General features: G+C 38.1%; 2 protein-coding genes across 6 annotated transcripts in view; one reads left to right on the forward strand and one right to left on the reverse strand.

Moving 5' to 3' along the window:
• DLG2 (discs large MAGUK scaffold protein 2) overlaps window positions 1-14275 on the reverse strand; it is a 2171029-nt gene extending 2156754 nt beyond the window's left edge. The window contains exons 1-2 of one of the 3 annotated variants that reach the window (XM_025355445.1): window positions 13424-14275; window positions 12327-12481 (exon numbers count right to left, since the gene is read on the reverse strand). In XM_025355445.1, the coding sequence (XP_025211230.1) occupies window positions 12327-12345 (19 nt within the window). In that variant the 5' untranslated portion in view covers window positions 12346-12481; window positions 13424-14275. Of the gene's footprint in view, window positions 1-12314 lie in introns of all 3 variants that reach the window. The other 2 variants (XM_025355443.1, XM_025355446.1) reach the window with 2 other exon arrangements.
• Window positions 14276-14293: 18 nt separating this feature from the next.
• TMEM126B (transmembrane protein 126B) lies at window positions 14294-21552 on the forward strand. 3 transcript variants are annotated; one of them, XM_025355459.1, is made up of 6 exons: window positions 14294-14407; window positions 16846-17017; window positions 17389-17510; window positions 18741-18934; window positions 20324-20435; window positions 20684-21155. In XM_025355459.1, exons 3-6 carry the CDS (start codon window positions 17398-17400, stop codon window positions 20865-20867), a joined length of 603 nt encoding a protein of 200 aa, XP_025211244.1. In that variant the 5' UTR covers window positions 14294-14407; window positions 16846-17017; window positions 17389-17397; the 3' UTR covers window positions 20868-21155. The 3 variants fall into 3 exon arrangements, with proteins under 3 accessions (XP_025211244.1, XP_025211243.1, XP_025211245.1); XM_025355458.1 differs by lacking the exon at window positions 16846-17017; XM_025355460.1 differs by lacking the exons at window positions 16846-17017; window positions 17389-17510 and having other exon boundaries at window positions 18741-18831; window positions 20684-21552.
• The last annotated feature ends 1614 nt before the right edge of the window (window positions 21553-23166 follow it).

A 23166-nucleotide genomic window follows, 5' to 3' on the forward strand; every position in this document is an offset into this window, starting at 1 on the left:
GGTCTCCTGTTTAGAGGGAGGATTCAGAGGTGAAGCCGGCTGGGCTTCTGGGTCAGGTGGGGACTTGGAGAACTTTTCTGTCTAGCTAAAGGATTGTAAATGCACCAATCAGAGCTCTGTGTCTAGCTAAAGGTTTGTAAATGCACCAATCAGCATTCAGTAAAAACGGACCAAGCAGCACTCTGTAAAATGAACCAAGCAGCTCTCTATAAAATGAACCAATCAGCAGGATGTGGGTGGGGCCAAATAAGGGAATAAAAGCAGGCTGCCCAAGTCAGCAGCGGCAACCCACTCGGGTCCCCTTCCACACTGTGGAAGCTTTGTTCTTTCGCTCTTCGCAATAAATCTTGCTGCTGCTCACTCCTTGGGTCCGTGCTGCCCTTATGAGCTATAACACTCACCACGGTCTGCAGCTTCACTCCTGAAATCAGCGAGACCACGAACCCACCAGGAGGAACAAGCAACTCTGGATGCGCAACCTTTGAGAGCTGTAACACTCACCGTGAAGGTCTGCAGCTTTACTCCTGAAGTCAGTGAGACCACAAACCCACCAGAAGGAAGAAACTCTGGACACGTCCAAACATCAGAAGGAACAAACTCCTGACACACCATCTTTAAGAACTGTAACACTCATTGCAAGTGTCCGTGGCTTCACTCTTGAATTCAAGTCAGCGAGACAAAGAATCCACCAATTCTGGGCACAAAAGTATTTTACTAAGAAGTATTCACATATGCTTAATTCTTATGGTTGATGTTATTGCTTTTTTACAAATCAAGGATACTCATGAGAAAGTAATAAAGTAATGAATAGCAATAGAAAAGTTAGTCTCGAATCAGGTTTTTTTTTTTTTAAATTTAACATTAAAATGTATAGTTTGGCCGGGCGTGGTGGCTCATGCCTGTAATCCCAGCACTTTGGGAGGCGAAGACGGGCAGATCACCTGAGGTCAGGAGTTTGAGACCAGCCTGACCAACATGGAGAAACCCCGTTTCTACTAAAAATACAAAATTAGCCAAGCATGGTGGCACATGCCTGTAATCCCGACTACTCAGGAGGCTGAGGCAGAAGAACAGCTTGAACCTGGGAGGTGGAGGTTGCGGGGAGCCAAAATGGTGCCATTCCACTTCAACCTGGGCAACAAGAGCGCAACTCCGTCTCCAAATAAATAAAACAAACAAATTAATTAATTAAATAAAATAAAACAAATGTATAGTTCAAGATGATACCACAAAGGTGTCATTTTATTATTAGTAATATTAGCTAGCATTTGTGGAACAATGCTAGGTATTCTGCATCGATCACCTTATTTAATTTTCAAAAGAATCCTAAGAAATACTACTATATACATTTTCACAAATGGGGAAATTTTAGACTGAGGGAAATAGAGTACGTTTGCCCAAGGCTACATAACAGTAAGTGCTGGAACCACGATACAAATGCTGATCTATCTGCCACCAAAGCCCATACAAAGTATTATGCCATATTGAAACCTGACTTACTAGGAAAGGATCACAATGCTTCTTTCTTCTATAATTATTCTCTGCAATTATACTTTATCTTCCCTTAAAAAAAAAAAAAGTTTGAATATACTTCAACAAACACCTGTTGATCAGGTTATTTTCCCTGTTGAAACAAGAAGATATTATTAATAGTATAAAATGGTAAATGTATATCTCTCCTTTCAGACAAGCCATGCTTTCAAATTTTCTATAAATTTGGTAAAAGGGAAGGATAGAAAACATGCAAGGCTAAACAGCAATAAATAGAAAGTAAGAAAATAACAAATTGGCCGGGCATGTAGCTCACGCTTGTAATCCCAGCACTTTGGGAGGCCAAGGCAGATGGATCACTTTGAGCTCAGGAGTTCGAGACCAGCCTGGGCAACATGGCGAAATCCCATCTCTACTAAAAATACAAAAATGAGCTGGGCATGGTGACGGGTGACTGTAATCCCAGCTACTCAGGAGGTTGAGGCAGGAGAATCGCTTGAACCTAGAAGGCAGAGGTTGCAGTGAGCTGAGATCACACCACTGATCTCCAGCCTGGGCAACAGAGTGAGACTCCAAGTCAGAAAAAAAATGATAATGAATTGCATCTTCAGCTGAATACTGAATTATGCGTCATTCCAGTATTATTTATCTAGAAAAATAAATAAATAAAATTCGGAATTTAAATAGTGGACAATATGTATGGCCAGACTTAAAGCAGACCTGAAGACTGCAATCATTTTGTATATATTAGATGATTTAGAAATTACTTTAGCATCTTTGGAGGAGAAATAATATTAATAAGAAATGTTATAACCTGTTTTTTTAAAAAAAAAAAAACCACATACACGCATGGCATCTCCTATCTGTGATCAAATGCATCATTGCTATATCTGGGCAGGCTTGTTCTAGAAGATTACCAGGAAGCTGAACCCAAACCACTGATGGAAGGAGACTCTTGACATTTCTCCTCCTTGAACCCACACACCCCCCTTAAAAATGCATTCAGATGATAAGCATTTGTACAGCAGTTTCTTATCTACAAAATAATTTTTATATAGTCTAGGTATCTTGATTTGATCCTTACAATAATCCTAAGAGATATTATTGTACACTTAAGTTTTAACAGGAAAAATTTGAAGCTCTATCTGTTGATTTTCTTAATGTAGCCAACTGATGGTAAAAGCTAGATTCCAATCCTGGGTTCTCCTCTACTGTACTATGATGCCAATCACTTGTTCAAAGACTACCACACTCATACAGTAAAAAGGAAAGCATCAGGCAAGCTTCTGGTCCTAATTCCATCACTAACTAGCTTTCTAGAAGTGAAGTTCATATATATTATATTTGATGAGAAAAAGAAACAGCATATAGTAAGAGGAAAAAAGCATTAAATCCCTTTCTAAAAAGAAAACAAGTTCAGAAGAATTACATGATTTTCACAGGGTCTTCTGGCGGCATCATCATAAGGCAAGTAAACTCTATTTTACACGCAGGAGATTGGTACTTTGAGATATTAAAACTTTTTTCTGCCTAAATTTTCCCATTTCCTTTTTTCTCATTCCAGCAGATAACTGGTTCCCTACTTTATTGCCTCAGGGGGAGTATATGCCAGGACAAAAACCAGAAGGAATTTTTAAATAATTCCAGTTTTGCTTTCCAAAAACCTAAGCCCTCAGAATAAAAGAAGAGTTTATCAGAGATGAAAAAGAGACTCTCAGGTACAGGCAGAGAAAGGGACTTCTCCTAGCCCCTTCACAGTGTAGAAAGAAATTGTCCCAGGTGAAGAAAACAGAGAAAAGTCTTTGGATCTCAAGGCATCAGGGATCTAGGCTCTACTTACTGGCAACGTTGCTTGGAAGGCAGCAAGACCCAAGAGGAATGGCATTGTAATGCATCTAGGCAAACAGAAACACAGACATTCTAGAAAAAAGTAAAAGTCCATGACTCGGACATATCAACTCTCTGTCAGACCAGACCAGAAAGAGCTATCTAGACACAACAACTCATATGTCAGAGGTAAGCTGTTTTATATAGATGATCAACAACCAGAGGACACTCCCATTCCAGGTAAAACCCCCCCCCTTAACCCCAGGGAAGTGGGGAAAGCTTCAAAAAGGATAAGAGTTATTTTGTCTGCTACTCAGTTACTAAGAGTAAAGGTGAATTATAGAAAATAAATAGATACTTCTGACATACCTAAATTTATAGACCAAGTCCAGCTCACTGATTATCTGATCTTGTCCCTTCTTTTAGTAGACAAATCTTCTGACTACTGTTCTAGGTTTTTTCCACCACATCACTGCTATTGATGATGATGATAATACAGGATGTGATGATATAGTTCAAGACCAAAAAATAAGAAAAATAAATAATGATCTGAAACAGCCTCTTGCCATTTCCCACATTGTCTGGTAAACTTCTATTCATCTTCTGTATCTCATCTTAAATATTACATCTTCCCTAGTGGCATTAAGTGTTCCTTATCTGTTTTCTTAACACAGAGTGTTAACCTCACCACATAGCATTGAAATTGCCTGTATTCACATCTGTCTTCCTAATACATTTTAAGATTCATAAAGGCAGAGATTGAAAATCATTTGCTCCTTCAAACATGCATCTGGCACAGTGCCTGGCACATAGCAGGCACTCATAATACACCTTTGTTGAATGGATAAATGACTGAATAAATAAATGCAAGTAGAGTCATTGCCTTAAATATATACACCAGTTTACACCATATATACACAAGTTTACCTTTTAAAAGAATTTTAGCTTATTACCTATGAGAGATGTTTAAATAGAACAGAACTTAACAGGTTTATTCCACGTATTACCATGCTTTTAATGATAAAGATGTCACAGTTCTCCAAAATGATAGGCTCCTGATAGAAGTTACAAAATTGTATCCGAAATTAGGGCCTCAGTGGCTAGCAAAATGGTGTTATCAGAAGAAATGGGTTACAAAATTCTTACCCATAATCTTTGAAAGTTGAAATTTAATAATTCATTTTCACAGGATTTTCTACCTTATACTATACCATTCCTCTTGATCTTAAATCCTAAAATAAATGAGGTCAGGAGAATTGTTTCATAATAAAGGTGATTTGGCCATAATTCTTGAAATAGCTTTGAAAACTTATTAAAATTGAACCCATGCAGAAAGCTTATTAGTTAGAATTCAGAATGACTAACTGGACAGAAGAGACTGGATAAAACTCATGATCCTTTGCTGACAAAGTATCCTACATTGAGGATATAGAAATGCTTGTAGCTTAACTGACATAAATTTCTGGGCAAGAATTGTAGCCGGGGAACATATCCCCTTCCCCCAATTAAAAAAAATCTCTCCTTTATACTAAAAAATATTTTATAATCACTGACATGGTAACATAGTAAGTATTAAGAAATAAGCATATAAAGAGAATATGTATTTAAGAAAATATAGTATTCATATAGTTCAGTAAATATATTTTGTAGAACAGTGAGAAATTTATTTATTGACAAAGGTATGAATGAACAGAATGCCTTACTCCAATGTTTTAAAAACCCAATGTTTATCCCAGGCAAATTAACACAGAAACAGAAAACAAAATACCGCATGTTCTTATAAGTGGGAGCTAAGAATTGGGTACACATGGACATAAAGACAGGAATAATAGATACTACACAAGGGACTAGTGGGGCAAGTGCTAAAAAACCACCTATTGAGTACTATGCTGGATACCTAGGTGACAGAATCATTTGTATCCAAAACCTCAGCATCACACAATATACTCATGTAACAAATCTGCACATGTACCCACTAAATCTAAGAAAAAGTTGAAGTTTTAAAAATAAATAAATAAGTAAAATCCAATGTTTTGTGCATATCTCACTGACTAGATTCTTCTACCCAAAAAAGTAACCAATAATAGACCTAAGGGAGAAATCAAATATTCTATCACAAATAAAAACACTTGAGCAGATTTCCAAAAACCTAGAAGTTCACACATTTTCTAGTATCAAGTCATTGGCATATGATTTGCACTCTCCCAACAGATATGTAAAATAAAATCAATTAACAGATCATTTTATCTCCATGTCTATTTGTTGCTTCATAGCATACTTCTAATTAGTAGTTAAACACAAAAAAATATTCTTCTATTTATCATTTCAGAATTCATTCCATTTATGACTCCTGGATTAATTTTTTACAATATCAAGAGTCTATAGCTCATCCAAGGTCAAAATGGTCCCTACAGGGAATTTCTTTTAAAATAAAAAAGATATGGGATACCCAGGCTGGAGTGCAGTGGCACAATCATAGCTCACTGCAGCCTCAAACTCCTGGGCTCAAGCAATCCTCGAGTCTCAGCCTCCCAAGTAGTTGGGACTATAGGCACATGCCAACAAGCCCAGATAATTTTTTTAATTGGGAATTTTAAATTAAAAAAAAAACTTTAGTAAATTATCTATTTTACTTTGACTTACAGAAAATGCAAAAGTTTGAAAACTGTGTTTCCCCATGCCTCTCTAGGATGATTCAGTGCTTAATTCTTTTGAGTTTTATGGCTGTGAAGAGATTTAAAAAAAAAAAAGTTGAAGTTTTGGAAAATAGAAAAAACATCTATAGCCATGTGCAGTGGCTCATGCCTATAATCCCAGCACTTTCGGAAGCAGAGGCAGATGGATCACCTGAGGTCAGGAGTTTGAGACCAAGCTGCCCAACATGGTGAAATCCCCTCTCTTCTAAAAATAAAAAAATTAGCAAGGCGTGGTGGCAGGCATCTGTAATCCCAGCTACTGGAGAGGCTGAGGCAGGAGAATCGCTTGAACCCAGGAGGTGGAGGTTGCAGTGAACCGAGATTGTGCCACTGCACTCTAGCCTGGGCAACAGAGCAAGATTCCATCTCAAAAAGAAAAAAAGAAAAGAAAAGAAAAAAAACCTCTCCATATATTACTGGTATGGCAAACATGAAAATTGAAATACAAATTTGGTAAAATGTATGCAAAAGGAATAAATAGCCACACAAGGCCATTCAATGAAGTCAGGTACAGGCATAGTTCATTTTATTGCACTTTGCTTTATTGCACTTTGCAGATAACATGTTTTTCACAAATTAAGTTTGTGACAACCCTGTGTCAAGCAAGTGTATCACTGGCAATTTTCCATAGGATGTATTCACTTCATGTCTCTGTGTCACATTTTGGTAATTCTCACAATACTTCAAACTTTTTCATTAGTCTTTTGCTACAGTGATCTGTGATCAGTGATCTTCGATGTTCATTGTAATTGTTTTGGGGCACCACAAATCACAAATCACAGCTGGTGACTTTAAGTTGAAGCCAATGCTCATTTACCCTTCCAAAAATTCTAGGGTCTTTAAGAATTATGCTAAATCTATTCAGTCTATGCTCTAAACGTAGATCAACAAAAGCCTGGGTGACAGCACCTGTTTACAGCATGGTTTACTGTATATTTTAGGCCCACTGTTGAAAACTACTACTCATTGACAACGCACCTAGTCACCCAAGAGCTCCAATGAAGATATACAAGGAGATTAAAGTTGTTTTCATGCCTACTGATACTACATTCATTCTGCATGCCACGGATCAAGGAGTAACTTCAACTTTCAAGCCTTATTATTTAAAAAATACATTTTGTAAGACTATATCTGCCACAGTGATTCTCTGATAGATCTGGACAAAGTAAATTGAAAACCTCCTGGAAAGAATTCATCATTCTATATGCCATTAACAACATTCTTGATTCACAGGAGGAGGTCAAAATATCAACATTAATGGGAGTTTGGAAGACATTCATTCCAACTTTCATGGATGACTTTGAGGGATTCAAGTCTTCAGTGGAAGAGGTCACTTCATATGCAATGGAAATAGCAAGAAATCTAGAATTAGAAGATGTGCCTGAAGATGTGACTGAATTGCTGCAATCTCATGATAAAACTTGAATGAATGAGGAGTTCTTACGGATAAGCAAAGAAAGTGGTTTCTTGAGACGAAATCTACTTCCAGTGAAGATGTTGTGAACATTGTTTGAAATAACAACAAACGGTTTAGAATATTACATACACTTAGTTGAAAAAGCAGCGGCAGGGTCTGAGAAAACTGATTCCAATTATGAAAGAATTTCTACTGTGGGTAAAATGCTGTCAAACAGCATCTCATGCTACAGAGAAATCTCTCATAAAATAAAGAGTCAATTGATGTGGCAAACTTCACTGTTGTCCTATTTTAAGAAATTGCCTTAGACATCCCAACCTTCAGCAATCATCACCCTGATCAGTCAACAGCCATCAACACTGAAGCAAGATCTTCCACCAGCAAGAAGATTCCTACTCGCTAAAGGCTCAGTGGATCATTAGCATTTATTAGCAATAAAATATTTTTAATTAAAGTATGTACATTGTTTTTAGACATAACACTATTATGAACCTAATGGACTATAGTATAGTATATACTGTACTGTATACAACAAACATTTTGGTTTCCCAGTGCATATATACCGTACTATACAATATATTGCATATATGCATCGGGAAACCAGAATATTTGAGTAGCTTGCTTCGTTGTGATAACATGCCTTATTTCAGGGGTCTGGAACCTAACCCGCAATATCTCTGAGATATACCTATACATATTTCCCCCCCTTATTGCCTCTGAAAAAAAAAATATTTTAAGAACTTAAGAAAAACTAGAGATGAAAAGAAAGTATACCCAGATAATGAAAAGCAAATGTAAATTAGTAAGATACTATAAAACCAGAAGTTAAGCCATAACATGCAGGAAACAACGAAAGAGAAAAACTTTGAATAGGGAAAAAATAAACAGGAGAGTCATAAGGTCCTCTTCCCCAGAGGGGAAAAAAAAAAAAAAAACCAGAAATGACATATTTATGAAGTATACAGCCAACCAAAAGCAAAGAGGTCATTAAAGAACTGTGAGTCCAGGAAACAGTAATCTCAGTTTCAAGGGTGCCTATGAGATATATGGCAATATCATGTCTTAAGATTCTAAGGCCAGGCACGGTGGCTCATGCCTGTAATCCTAGCACTTTGGAGGCTGAGGTGGGCGGATAACGAGGTCAGGAGTTCGACCTGGCCAACATGGTGAAACCCCATTTCTACTAAAAATACAAAAATTAGCCAGGTATGGTGGCACATGCCTGTAATCCCAGCTACTCAGCAGGCTGAGTCAGAAGAATTGCTTGAACCCCGGAGGCGGAGGTTCCAGTGAGACAAGATCACACCACTGCACTCCCACCTGGGCAACAGAGCAAGACTCTGTCTCCAAAAAAAAAAAAAAAAAAAAAAGATTCCAATTACACAACATTCTTCAGCTTCCTTTGAAAGCTATAATGTCAAAACATATACATATAAGAAGATAGGACTTAGCTTACAGTACATGATAAAAAATATGTTTATATATATACTCCATTATATCACTGAGAACCATTGCAAAAAAAAAGAATTCAAAGGAAATAAAGGGTCATATAAATAAATAATATCAGACAAACTTCTCTACCAGTTTAAAGGAAGCTCAGAAGACAATAGGACTTTTTTTTTTTTTTTTTTTTTTTTTTTTTTTGAGACAGAGTCTCGCTCTGTTGCCAGGCTGGAGTACAGTGGCGCAGTCTTGGCTCACTGCAACTTCCGCCTTCTGGGTTCAAGCGATTCTTCTGCCTCACCTCCCAAGTAGCTGGGATTACAGGCACACGCCACCATACTGGCTAATTTTTGTATTTTTAGTAGAGATGGGGTTTCACCATGATGGCCAGGCTGGTCTTGAACTCCTGATCTCATGATCCGCCCACCTGGGCCTCCCAAAGTGCTGGGATTACAGGCGTGAGCCACTGCGCCCAGTAACGGGACAAATTTTTAAAACACCGAAATGAAATGAACATGTATCTTAAAGTAATAAAGGCATTGATTTTTTCCACATATTTAATGACAATGAGAACAAAAAGCTATTCAAAAAGGAAGCTGCATTGTACTAGAAAATTCTATTAAAGCACATTTTTATCCTTAAAACAGCAACTTTCTGCTGTAAAACACAAGAAATGACATAACTATCATTAACTTTTATTTCTTACATTAACGCAGTAGGAAATCATATCAGATCAATTCAAGAAGACTTGTTAAAACGGACCCTTATAACACACTATGGTCTTGCATCATATCAGAGAATACTAATACAACTTATCCTGAATTGGTCCTAAATGTTCACAAATTAAAATATGTTCAAGATTGTCCCAAGGGCTCACCTGGGAGCAAATCCAGTTACTACTATAGATAAGAGAATCTTGAATGAAAAGCAACTGTTGAGGAAAAAAAAAAATATCCAACAGGAAAACAGAAGAGCCTTCTGTTGATAAAACTGAGATCTGTAAAAATGCGAAGAGACTAGAATGAGAGAAGTAGAAAGTAATGTCATAAAGCAAACGAGCAGTTAACATGGGGTTTGAGGAACAGTAGTTTCAGTTTATCCAAGAGCAGTCCAGAATGGCACCTAGAAATGGGCTTAGTGAGATGTCACACCCATTCCCAATTCCCACCATGGTTGCATGGTATCAATAAAAGAATCTCCTCTCTCTTTGACAACAATATACTAAATAAATACCAAATGAAAATCCATCTTATGAAAATTTCACACTTTAATGAGAATATGTTCAACAATGAATAAACTCTTAGCTCAGTGGGGATAGTTATTGTTTAGAATCACATTAAGTCTAGCTCTTTCATCATGTCTACCACATGAAACAATGAAGAGAGAAAAAGACTCAAGGTGACAGAGGACAGTGATCCCTGCAGAATAAATCTAGGTTAAACTTAAAAATACTGTTCTTATATTAGGTAAACAGTAGAGATAGTAAGCATAGCCAATGAAAAATATAACACACACATTATAACTTGTTTGGCTAGTTGTCTACAATATTCAAGAATATGTATCATAATACTAACAGTTTTAAGAGATTAAAAGCAAGATACATTGTTTCTCTAGATCAGTTTATAAGGAAAACTATATAACATATACTTTGGTATCATAGAAATATACATTTGTTTTTCTAATTAGAACTTGTTGATTCCTTTAAAAATTCAATCCATCAGTCAATTTATCGAAGAAGGAAAGAAGAAAGGGAAGGAGGGAGGCAAAGGAAGAGAGAAAGAAGTAGGCAAAGGAGGAGAGGAATACTTCTAAAGTATTATAATTTCAGCAATGTATCAGCAATTTCTGTAACAGTTAAGGGAAGAACTTTTAAGAAACTCAGTTTATGGGGTTTAGAAACATTAAGTCCTAAACTTTCTAACTAAACCTGCTTAGTTAAGTTATATCTAGAATATCAACTGAGCTTCCTCCTCCTCCTTCCTATATACCGTTTATCTCTCTCTCTCTCTCCTCCTTCCCATTCTGTCTCCCTCTCACTCTTTTCCTCTCTCTCTCTCTCTCTCACACACACACACACACACACACACATATGTGTTTAATTCCATTATTAGTTCAAAATAAGGTAATCCAAAAGAAACTGTCTAGAGAAATGGTAGAAAGAATAAAAACACACATCAACTTAAATATGTCAAAGAGCCATGTCGTTTATTGGCTACACTCCCAAAACCATTCTTGTTCTCGATAAACCAATTGTGTCTGGTCTGGACAGGTGTGGCTCCAAAATCTCATAGAGAGTTTACTTCTGTCAGTGGTATTATTAGAAACAGCAGGGGGAGGAAACAATCTCAATCTTAAATCCCAGTGTGCAGAAATCACAGTTCTAGGTAAACATCAGCTTGGATAAGGCATCTCAGTGATTATAATTTTCCTCAACATCCCTAACAAATCCACAGGTAGAAGAATTAAACACCATGCAGAGATAAGTTCCACTTTAACCTGCAATTCACCCAGAGCTTTAGTTTCAGACTGTAGCAACTCACGTAACTGGACAACATTTGGATCTACCTTAGTCCAGTATAGCAGAGTTCAAGGATGTCATATAAATTTTGATTCAAAACTCTTGAGAAACTCTTTACAGCTGATCTCACCTGCCATATCATGTCAAAACAAAACAAAACAAAACAAAAACAATCCCAAACTAAGATCCTTTGGAACAATGTTAACCTGGGCTGCATCTAAGCTAAACTGAATCCCCAAGTTCGGATTATAATCAACTATGCTTCAGTAATTCACTAGATCTTGATCAATTCCAATAATAAAAGTTGTTGAGGAGGGAGAAAAAAACAGGAGTTTGCCCCATATGGGGAACTTGACAATCATGTTATTGGATAATGCATATATCTGGAAAAGCACAATAGTCATGAAAGTTGTGCTTTATCACAAAAATGAAGATTTACACTAGAATAAATCCAAATAAGAAATTATTTTTAACCAAAAGATAAATTATAAAGCTATAATTTTGTTCAGTGCAAATGAAATTACTTTGCTACCTTTCACAACTCTGTAATTAGCTTGATAAATATTAAACCCATGAGGAAGAGCTCCACTGTACAAGTTTTTTTAAAGACCGCTTAAAAGCAACCTTTAACAAGCTAAGAAAACAAGCTAGAGAAGATTCCAAATCTTCGGTACTGAATCTATTCTTATTACCAATGGTGATATAAACAACCTGATGTATGAAATCGTAAATATCTATCAATAAATACTATAGTCTTACTTCCTTTTACTTTAGCAAGATAATATTACTGAATTATGTACCACTGAAACTATATTACAATAAAAATTTCCCCCAAACTGAAGCAAAATTTTACTCTCAAATGGAATATAGTTTAAATTACAAGTACCAGAACCAACAAAAGGCAGAAATATTACATAGCAACCTCATAGCCCACCTTTCTTCTTGACTGGCATTCTTAGGTCTTTCCACTGCCACAGAATTCAAGATCTCTTTTCAGGTCTCAGTTTGATCCAGCTGGATTGAGGCCAAGAGCCAGGTAACTGTTGCAAACCACTTCACTGTTCAGTTTTGAAATCCAGGCTGAGTCTTCTATGTCAGATAAAGAAAGTAATGATGTACTTTTTCCACAACTAAACTTTTTACACCGCCCACAGAGTTTACAGAAACGTAATTTTTTAGTTTTTCAAGTTTTTCAATGTTCAGAAAATATTTAGACTGTTTTTACAAACTGGGAAAATTATTGTAAACATGAAGAACGTTACTGAAATTCCTCTTCAGGCAGCAACATTTTTGGAAGTTCAATGACTAACTCATTTAAGGCACAAACCAAATTTAGACAGCTGTCTCATTACTTTATACATGGTCAAACTGAAACATGATGAAAAAGATCCTCAAATATGTAGAGAAAAATTTAACCCCACCTCCCAAAAAATACTTTTAAAAACCTCTTTGACTCCAGTCTCTAAAAAGATAGGTGAGTTTGAACAGTTTTCTGTGGCAGAACACACACCGAAAGGCCCCCTTCTATTTACTGATCAGAAGTTCCGGATCTCACCCCCTCAGTAACTCAGAATCCAGCTTGCTGTCACTTTCATTTTTTTCTTCTGTGCTCTCCAAGCCCCCAGGCTTGATCCTTAATGCACCTCTGATTCTGATCCTCCCATGTATTAACAGAGAGGATTGAAAAAAAAGGAAAGCAATCCCTTGGCATGGAGACATTAAAGTGACAGTGCTACTCAATGGGCACTTGATGCAGGATGAGTTGGCGAAGCAGATTTCTTCACACTGGAGTCATTCACATCATGCCATCTCTTCGCATCCAAGCAGCCCCCTATCCGGCGAGGAGAAACACTGAGACTTCGAGAGAAGCCAAACCTTCCCCCAAAGGTGTTTTCAGAGACGCCGTAGTAGTATTAGACATGTAAGCATAAGCTATGCAAACGGTCCGCGATTTCCTCAAAATGAAAAAGTGCAGCTGCTTGGCTTTCACATCCACATCCTTTTCTCTCAATCTCTCTTCAAACTACCCACCTTCCTTTTGCAGAAAAGACAAGACATTTCTCTGCCACCGCTGGCCACCCCTGCCCAAGCCCCGTTCTTTTAGGGAAGAGCACTGAAATGTCCTGCACCCTCCACGCGATGAAGTGTTTCTTCAGGCAGGAGCAACAGCAGCACTAGAAATTATATAACTCTCGAATTTGGCTTCTCTAAGACATGGAGACTGGAGGGTCGGGGGTTGCCGGTCTGGGAGATACTGCTGGGCATTTAACGTGCACAAAACAGCGCCAGGCCTTGCAGTGCCCCCCACCCTGAGACACGACTGACAAGTGGGTCTTCTCGGGGGGTAGTGGGCAAATTTCTCTCCGGTCTCCTTCCAAGTGGGGCTAAAGGATGGAAATTGAGGGGACTACAGACTGGGGAGACGAGTCAGACGGCTGAGAGGGGAGGCGGCTAGTCGGGGCTGCTCTGACGGCGCTGGGCGGCTGGTTGGGGGTTTGGAGGAGGAGGTGCCCGAGAAACAGAGCTTTAACACCACACGGGCCAGGGCAAAGGGGCGAGTTCCCTCAAGGACTGAAAGGGGCAGGCAGCTAGTTCCCAGCTACCAGAGGTGCCCTGAGGAGAGGCAGGAGCGCAGTAACATTCCAACATTGGGGCCGCCCCATCCTCCCCGCAAGACGCGAGGAAAACAGGGAGCTAAACTGACAAATAGCAAGGGAAGGAAATACTCTGCTGGCGATGGGGGCGGACCCACAGGCACCTGGACCTCCTCTAAGCGAATAAGTGGCCGTAATTTCTAGACACCGCGCCCAATCACAGACAGGATGGAGGGCGCGGCTTTTGACTGAGGGGGGCGGGCCCGGGCTGCAAGCGAGAGGCCTGAGCCGTAAACCCGCACCACTTCCCGCCCACCAGCAAATCACGTGAGCCATCAAAATGGCGGTGTTCGGGCATGAGGCTGGGGCCAAGCTGAGGGATTCAGGTGTGGTGCCGGTGGTAACTGAGGAAGCGCCCAAGGTAGGCGGAAATCCGAAGTGGTATGGGGGGTGATTGCTGCAGCTTCAAAGTGTTGGCAGAGTCTTCCAAGATGATACACTTAAAGGAGATTTGAAAAGTTAAAACAGCCCCCAAGTCCATGCAAGGAGTAGTCGATTAAGTCTCCAGCTGTTGTGGAAAGAGGCGGAGAGAACGTAGATTACCTAAGTTCTAGTACTCATTATCTGCGGTTTGTTTTCTCTTGTCTCCAGGCCTTTGCACAGGCTTTTTCTTCAACTTGGAATATTTCCCTGCTTCTATCCGTCCCAACTCCCCTGCCAAATTGTTCTCTTTCGGATATTGGTTTAAATGTCACTTCCTCCGGGAAGCCTTCCCACGCCTCCTCTGGCTAGATTAAGTTTGCCGTTTCTTAGGTTGTTGGGTTTTTCGTTTATGTCACTCTCTCATTCTGTGTTTAAATTGCCAGCTTTTTTGTTCTGAACTCCCACTACATTGTGGATTCCTGAGGATGGGATGACTGTATCTTGATTACTCAGAGGCCTGGCATATACCAGGTGGTCCCTAAATTATAAGAGAATACTGAATAAAATTCTAAAGTTGAAATTTATTATTAGGTGAAAAATGTATTATTAGGTGAAATAATACACATGAAAGCACTACAAAACCGTTAAATGATTTGCAAACTATAAGCCACTCTTACTGGTATAAGCGTGGTGACTAGTTGAGTGGCCTTAAGAGGGGAGGGGTGTAATGAAAGCAGTCGATTCTTTGACAGTGCCTTGCAAAGCTTAAGCACTCAATAATATTTCCTGTGTTCTTTTCAGTATTTCAGTATTTGCTATCCTGTAATCATAATCCTGGGTGTCTGCTTTCCCTATAGAGAGTTTAGGGTGTAGACTAGGTAGGAGATTAGTAGAAGATATTGCCTGGAAGTTTATTTTGTTTTTTGTTTTTGGTGGAAGGTGGAGGACTTCAGTGAATTGGATGAGAGCAAAACAAAAATTTATGTAAGGTTTATGGTTACTCATGTTATTGACATCTGCCATCTTAGTACAATAGATGGGTTAGGTATAGAATCTCCCTTAGATGTTACTATCCCTTATACTTTCCATTTGGGTGTCCAGGAGAGGAAAAAGATGTAAGTCTAGTCACTGAAAAATTGTAATTTGTAAAATATTTTACTTTTTTTCCCCCCTGCCCTCTCCAGAAATGTTACAGAAAAAGATTGAGTACAATTCTGCGATGATGCAGAGAAAGAAATTGGTCCATTATTACTCATTGTGTAATGCCATAAGAAAGTTCAAAGGAGCTCATAACTTACATATGTTGATGCCAGGAGCCGTGTATAATGAACTGGCCCTTCTATAGTTAGGATTGGTACATACAGCTCATTCAGCAAATGAGTATTACGGTAATATTCAACATGTGTCCATTGACTACAGCATCAAAAGCACTTGGTGCTATTAAAATGCAGATTCTAGGCCTCATCCTACTCCTGCTGAATCCAGATATCTCAGGAGGGAGTTCATGAGACTGCATTTCAAATAAATACCCCATGTGATTATTGTGCATGCTGAAGGTTGAGAACCACTGATTTATGAAGTATTTTGTGTGTTCATTATGCTTTATCCCCTCTAATCCTCTTGTCTAGGACTCCTTAACTTTGAGATTTAGTATTTGCCTTCAATATAAACGTTAAAATTGAGATTAGTGTACATTTGTAAAGAGGCTATTTGGCTAATCTGGAGGAAAAAGAGTAAAAAGCAGTGAATTTAGTGGCAATAGACTTTCCACTTGGCTGCTGTAGTAGGTAAACATTTGCAACTACATATTTGGATTTAACAAATGTTATTAAGACTTTTCACAGAAACTCTAGAGTCTTGCCCAGAGCAAAACATTCAGAAAGGATCCTGTCTGAGAGTGCAGGGTTTGTTTTCTTGTTGTTGTTGATTTGTTTTGTTTTTTAATCTCTCTAGTTTCTGTTAAAATGCTACTGGCCAAGTCTTCATGGTCCCTTGACATTGGCAGCTGTCTGTTCATCACACTTGGGACACAAGAACCTTCCAACCAAGGAGCCCAGTGCTGTGGGTCTCTGGGGCCCGGCGCGGTGGCTCACGCCTTTAATCCCAGCACTTTGGGAGGCCGAGGCAGGCAGATCACTTGAGGTCAGGAGTTCGAGACCAGCCTGGCTAACATAGTGAAACCCCGTCTCTAGTAAAAATACAAAAATTAGCCAGGTGTGGTGGCAGGTGTGGGTCTCTGCTATACTACATAATCATTTCTAGCAAAGGCTCTGCTTCCACCACAGGTGGTAATAGGGAACTGGTTATGTAATTTATGTACTTCAAAGTAGTAGCCACAATCTACTGCCTGTTCCCTTCCTGGAGCAGTGTCCCTCTTTCTGATTTTTCTCTCTCACTGTTCTCCAAGGCAATCCCTGCTCTCTCCTACCTCTCTAGGAAATGAAACACGATTTCCAAAATGAACTCAGTCTTTCATGAGAAACTGAGGATAGAGATGTCAATAAGCAGCCATTGTTTCCACCTCCCCACCTGAAGAGCTAGGAGGACAACTACAAAGGGCCTGACTGCCTTCTCAGAATGAGGAGAGAGGAAAACAGAAACAGTATCAGTATGTTATCCCTCTAAACTAAATCTTAAGCAAGTCAACCTTTCAGACCCTCAGTTTCTCATCTGTATAGAGATAATCATTATACTACCAATTTCTCAAGTTAGTGTGTGAATCAGAAAGCCAATGTCTGTGTGTTGTAGGATGTTTAGCAAGAAAATAAAAAATAATAACAAAAAGCCAATGTCTAACAGATAATAAGAGCTCAGTACATGTTGATTGAATTATTAACAAAATATGTGAAAGCAGACGACACAGTACCTGGCACACTACTAAACTGTAAATGTTTTCAAATCTGAATCTGTAGAATTCTGTAAGGTTTTATGTAATATGAATATCATTAGCTATTATGGCTCTGGAATTTTTTTTTCCAGGATGTCAAGATGACAGCATCTATGCATGGTCAACCCAGTCCTTCTCCAGAAGATGCAAAACTCAGAAGACCAATGATCATAGAAATCATAGAAAAAAATTTTGACTATCTTAGAAAAGAAAGGTAAGAGAAATACCCAGGCTGAAAATCATTTTATTTGCAAGTCTTTTGTATTGCCATTGTTTCTGAGATCCTATTCTTTGTTATCCTATTCTTTGAGTTGGTTATGAAGAACACATCCTTAAAAAAAAGAATGAGGGAAACAAGAACAGATGAAAATAGTGGTTTGTTGGAATATTTGGGATTGTGGATAATTTCTTTTGTTTCTTAAAAAGTATCCGAAAGTATTGCTAAAACATTTGTGCAGTAAATATATTTTAATTAAAAGTAAGAGAAAATCATTGGGGGGGTACTTATATTTAATTGGTGAGTAATTATAATCAGTTAAGGATTGATTATCTCAGCCACAGTACTTAGTACAGCAAAAGGGAATACAGATTTCATAGTATAAATATAGTCTCACATTAACATATTGACTTTTTTTTTTTGAGATAGAGTCTCACTCTGTCACCCAGGCTGGAGTGCAGTGGCACAATCTCGGCTCACTGTAATCTCCATCTCCCAGATTCAAGTGATTCTCCTGCCTCAGCCTCCCAAGTAGCTGAGATTACAGGCGTGTACCACCACACCCAGCTAATTTTTGTATTTTTAGTAGAGATGGTTTCACCATGTTGGCCAGACTGGCCATTTTGACTTTTAAATGAATGGAGTTCAAGAATAAAACCAAAGGACAGTTGATCTTATTTCCTGGATTTAGGTATGGGTCTTAATAAGAAAACTAGATCAGATTTTTTTGGATGAAATTTTCTAAATCTTGGACAAATTATTTTAAATGTATCTGGGACTAATGCAGAAATAGAAGGCCTAACCAAATGTAAATAGCTTTTTTTTAGATGAACTTAAGCAAAGTAAATCTTTTAGTTGCAGGAAAGGTATTCTTCGATTTGGGTAACTCATAAAATTTGGCTACATTGGAGCATATTTATATTTATTTGTGACCAAAATTATTTAAAAGAGCTCTATTTTAGAACTACTGTAAATATTCTCAGAAAGAGAATCATGTCCTGTCATTGGAAGACAAGTTCTATAAGGGGTGGGAAATTTCTTTCCTTTTCTTTTTTTCTTTTGCCTTGTTTACTGCCCTATCTTAAGCACTTAGAAAATACTTTTCACATAGTAAATGCTCAAGAAGTATTTCATATTGAGTAAATATGCAATAACAACTTTTTAGGAAAGGCTGTATCCATTAAGTTCAATGTTACAGTGAACTGAATTTTTCTTTTTTTCTATTAGGACACCAAATATATATCAAACGACGTCATTTGGAACAACAGCTGGTTTCTCTGGAATATTCTCAAACTTCCTGTTCAGACGCTGCTTCAAGGTTAAACACGATGCTTTGAAAACATATGCATCATTGGCTACACTTCCATTTTTGTCTACTGTAGTTACTTACAAGCTTCTTGTAATTGATCCTTTGTATTCAGGTGAATTTAAATTCACTAATGTATAATGTAGTTTTGTCTAAGTAAAGTTACTGATTAACATATGCTGTTGCTACTGCTAATAATAATTCTTTACATTTATATAGTGCTATACAGTTTACAAAGTCCCTTCATATACCTTGTCGTATTTAATCCCTGCAACAATCCTCCTAATGAGGTAAATCGTATTTTTTTCTTTTTGTAGATAAGCAAGCAACCCAAACTGAGGCATGTTCAAGTACACTAATAAACAACCTACTGGGAAAAGAATTGACTGTGGCATATAACACACATCATTTCAGTATCCTACCTCCTGCCACTTAAGTTTTGTGACATTCAGCAAGTAATTTCATCTCTGAGCCTCCCTTGTCTTATCTATGAATTAGGACTAATAGTACTCACCTCACAGGATTTTATGAGAATTAAAAGATACTGTAGGTTAAATGACTACCACAATATCTGTCATATTATGGGCTTTTAATGTTATTTCCTGCCCTTCACCTTACCTTGAGTTTCACAACTAGTAATTGATAGAGCCTCTATCCATCATTCATTCTTCAGGTCCCTGCTTAAGTATCTTTTCCCCAGGGAGACCTCTGGTTCCCTCATTGCACATTAGGTGTTTAGATACATTCTCTATATAGTTTATCTTCAAAGTATTGTGTACACTTATAATTATCTATTTAAATATTTATCTCATGTCTTTCATTCCTGTAAACTGGCCAGAACGTCAGAGATCAGGTCTCTTTTATATACCACTGTATTCCTAGCACCTAGCACATTCCTGATACATAGTAGATCATAAAAATGTATTAACCTAGAATCCAGGTCTGGTCTGCTAGTTTAGTATTCTGTCATTATAAAATTGCTTCTGGCTGGGCATGGTGGCTCATGCCTGTAATCCCAACACTTTGGGAGGCCAAGGCGGGCAGATCACTTGAGGTCAGGAATTCGAGACCAGTTTGGCCAACACAGTCTCTACTAAAAATAGAAAACCAGTTGGGCGTGGTGGTGCACGCCTATAATCCCAGCTACTTGGGAGGCTGAGGCATGAGAATTGCTTGAACCCTGGAGGCAGAGGTTGCAGTGAGCCGAGATCGTGCCAGTGTACTCTAGCCTGGGCAACACAGTGAGACTCTGTCTCCAAAAAATAAAATAGCTTCTACAACAACCACATATGTTAGAGGTAATTCTCTATGTGATAAAGTACAATAAAAACTTTTTTAAATGTGCTGCATTTAGCCTGTTATATGCCACAGAGTTTGAATTTCTGATATTCTTTCTATGGTTTAGTTGTGGTTGAGGATAGTGCAGATAACTACTCTGAGGTACAACACGGTCTTAATAGCTCTTGAGTTTTAAAGGAAAACCAAATTTACTTTTGTTTTCCAGAAAATATAAGCAAGGAAAACTGTGTTTTCAGAAGTTCACTGATCGGCATAGTTTGTGGTGTTTTCTATCCCAGTTCTTTGGCTTTTACTAAAAATGGACGTCTGGCAACTAAGTAAGTTGTTCCTTTTCCTTCTTTTTTACTTTTTTTTTTTTTAGGTTAATAAACTCTCTTTTTTCGTTAGCTGTCTATGATATATTTGAATCAAAATGTGGTCATTTGGTATTTCAGATCGCTAACTTTTAACTTTTTTGCTCTCTACATTATAGACCTAGAAAGGCAGTTACCAGTTTAGGAGAAGTCAACAAACTTCTAATAGCATTCATATCCAGAAGAAGTGATTAACTCTTTTTTCTTTTTAGGTATCATACCGTTCCACTGCCACCAAAAGGAAGGGTTTTACACCATTGGATGAGGCTTTGTCACACACAAATGAAATTAATGGTGATTCCTCTAGTCTTTCAGACTATGTTTGGAATATTAAATGGTCTATACCATTATGCAATATTTGAAGGGACACTTGAGAAAACTATACATGAAGAGTAACCAAAAAAAATGAATGGTTGCTAACTTAGCAGAATGAAGTTTTTATAAAGAGGACTCAGGCATTGCTGAAAGAGTTAAAAGTAACTGAACAGATAATTTGTTTCTGTGCCTTTTGCCTGGTATAGCAAATACTCAAAAAATATTCAATAATTCAATCAATAAATATAAGTTTCATCTTACATGTAAGATACAAGTTTTATCTCCTGATGGTGTGTCCATTTTGCCTGGTATGTAACAGATAATAAATATTCAGTATCAATAAATATAATAATAGAAGTTTCATCTTTCCTTTTTGTATGCGGAAATGGGTTTGGGCGTCAGGGTCTCATCTGTGCAGCTATATATTCATTCATTCATCAAACATTTATTGAGCTATTTCTCAGGCACTGTGTTAAATATAATAAACATTCTGACTGGGCATGGTGACTCTCACCTGTAATTCCAGCACTTTGGGAGACCAGGGCGGACGGATCACCTGAGGTCAGGAGTTTGAGACCAGCTGGCCAACATGGCAAAACCTCATCTCTACTAAAAGTACAAAAAAATTAGCTGGGCATGATGGTGTATGCCTGTAATCCCAGTTACTTGGGAGGCTGAGGCAGGAGAATCGCTTGAACCCATGAGGCAGAGGCTGCAGTAAGCTGAGATCGCGCCACTACACTCCAGCCTGGGCGACAGAGCAGAACTCCATATGAACAAAAAAAAGAAAATGAACATTCCTTACCTGGAAGGAACTCAATTGAGGAGGATAAGAAGTGTGAACATATACTATGAGAGGATTTGAGAGGTATACACATAATTCTGTAAGGGCACTGAGGGTATGCTTGTTAACTAGGCAGAAGGGGAAGCTGTGGTGGAAAAAAGTAACAATTGAGCCAAATTTTGAAGGAGGAATTGGAAGTTCTTAAGGAAGGTATGGGAATAACATAGCCCATTTCTCTGCATTGATACTATCTTCTCATTTACAAATTGTCTTCACTATATAGTTCAAAGAAATTGTTTTTAACCTTCAGTTCTTGTTTCCAAGAAAGAATATTTATTGAGTGCCTATCTGCCATGCATTGAGATAGGCACCAAGGGTACAAAGATTCAGTGCTTGTCGCTAAAGAAGCTTAAAATCTAAAGAGTTTACAGCATGTTTCTTTAGAGTCTGCTAAGGCATCCCTGAGCTACGCATTTATCTTAGTTCAGAAAATGAACATGGATGAGAAGAATTACAGAATGGAACTGTACATCTCATTCTCCATATCCTAACCATATTCATTTTGAGATTTAAAATGTGGTAATCCTGGAAATATAACAAGGTTGACTTAAGTTCACCTCTCCTACCACCAGAAAGCTAAATAGATTTGTACCTTACTCCATGACTTCAGATTGTCTTTGTAATAAAAAAAAGCTGGCAAGGCAATCAATATTTCCTTTAGCTTAGGAAAGCACTACTTGTCAAAGTGACTATAAGAGGCTGAAAAGAGAAATTAGGGAAACCTTGACCTTCTGGGCCTGAACCCAAAGGTGAAGCCAGGTGAGCCAGTGAAGAAAAGCAACATGTGCAGAAGGTGTGAAGTACAGCTTGGAGCTCCATTCAAGGTTCAAATCCTGGCCTCATTACTTACTAACAGGATAATCTTGAATAAACTACTTCATCTCTCTGCACTTAAGTCTCCTTATCTATAGAATGAGGAATAAAAACTGTACTCAGTCTCAAAGTATTGTATTAAATGAGTTAATATATGTAAATCAAAACAGTACCCAACTCATAGGAAGTCTATATGTATTAGCTGCTATCTTAATCCACTTGGGCTACTGTAACAAAGTAGCATTGACTGGGTGACTTATAAACAACAGAAATTTATTTCTCATACTTCTGGAAGCTACGATTTGGTGTCTGATGAGGGCCTGCTTTCTGATTCATAGGTAATGCCTTCTTGTGTCCTCAGATGATGGAAGGGGCAAAAGAGCTCTCTGGAGCCTCTTTTATAAGGGTAATAACCTCATTCATGGGGCTCTGTCCTCATGACCTAATCACTTCCCAAAGGCCTTACCACCTAATACCATCACCTTGGGGTTAGTATTTCAAAATATGAATTCAGGGGCACAAACATTTAGACCATAGCAGCAGCAATTATTGTTGCTATTGCTGCATGTCAAGTATTATGGTCCTCTTCCTAGTCTGTAGTTATCAGTCTAGCACTTCTGTAGAGAAGATTAGAAAAGTCCACCAAAGATAATCCACAACATATCTTTCATTTGAATAAACATGTATTCACTTATTCAGCTAATGTTGATTCAACACTCAATA

The sequence above is a fragment of the Theropithecus gelada genome, chromosome 14, assembly GCF_003255815.1.
Source record: "Theropithecus gelada isolate Dixy chromosome 14, Tgel_1.0, whole genome shotgun sequence".
Lineage (NCBI taxonomy): Eukaryota > Metazoa > Chordata > Mammalia > Primates > Cercopithecidae > Theropithecus > Theropithecus gelada.

Coding starts and splice junctions, on each gene's coding strand:
- TMEM126B (XM_025355458.1), top strand. CDS start 14,327: ATGGCGGTGTTCGGGCATGAGGCTGGGGCCAAGCTGAGGGATTCAGGT. Junction 17,511..18,740: donor GACTATCTTAGAAAAGAAAG/GTAAGAGAAATA, acceptor TTTTTCTATTAG/GACACCAAATATATATCAAA. Junction 20,436..20,683: donor AATGGACGTCTGGCAACTAA/GTAAGTTGTTCC, acceptor TTTTCTTTTTAG/GTATCATACCGTTCCACTGC.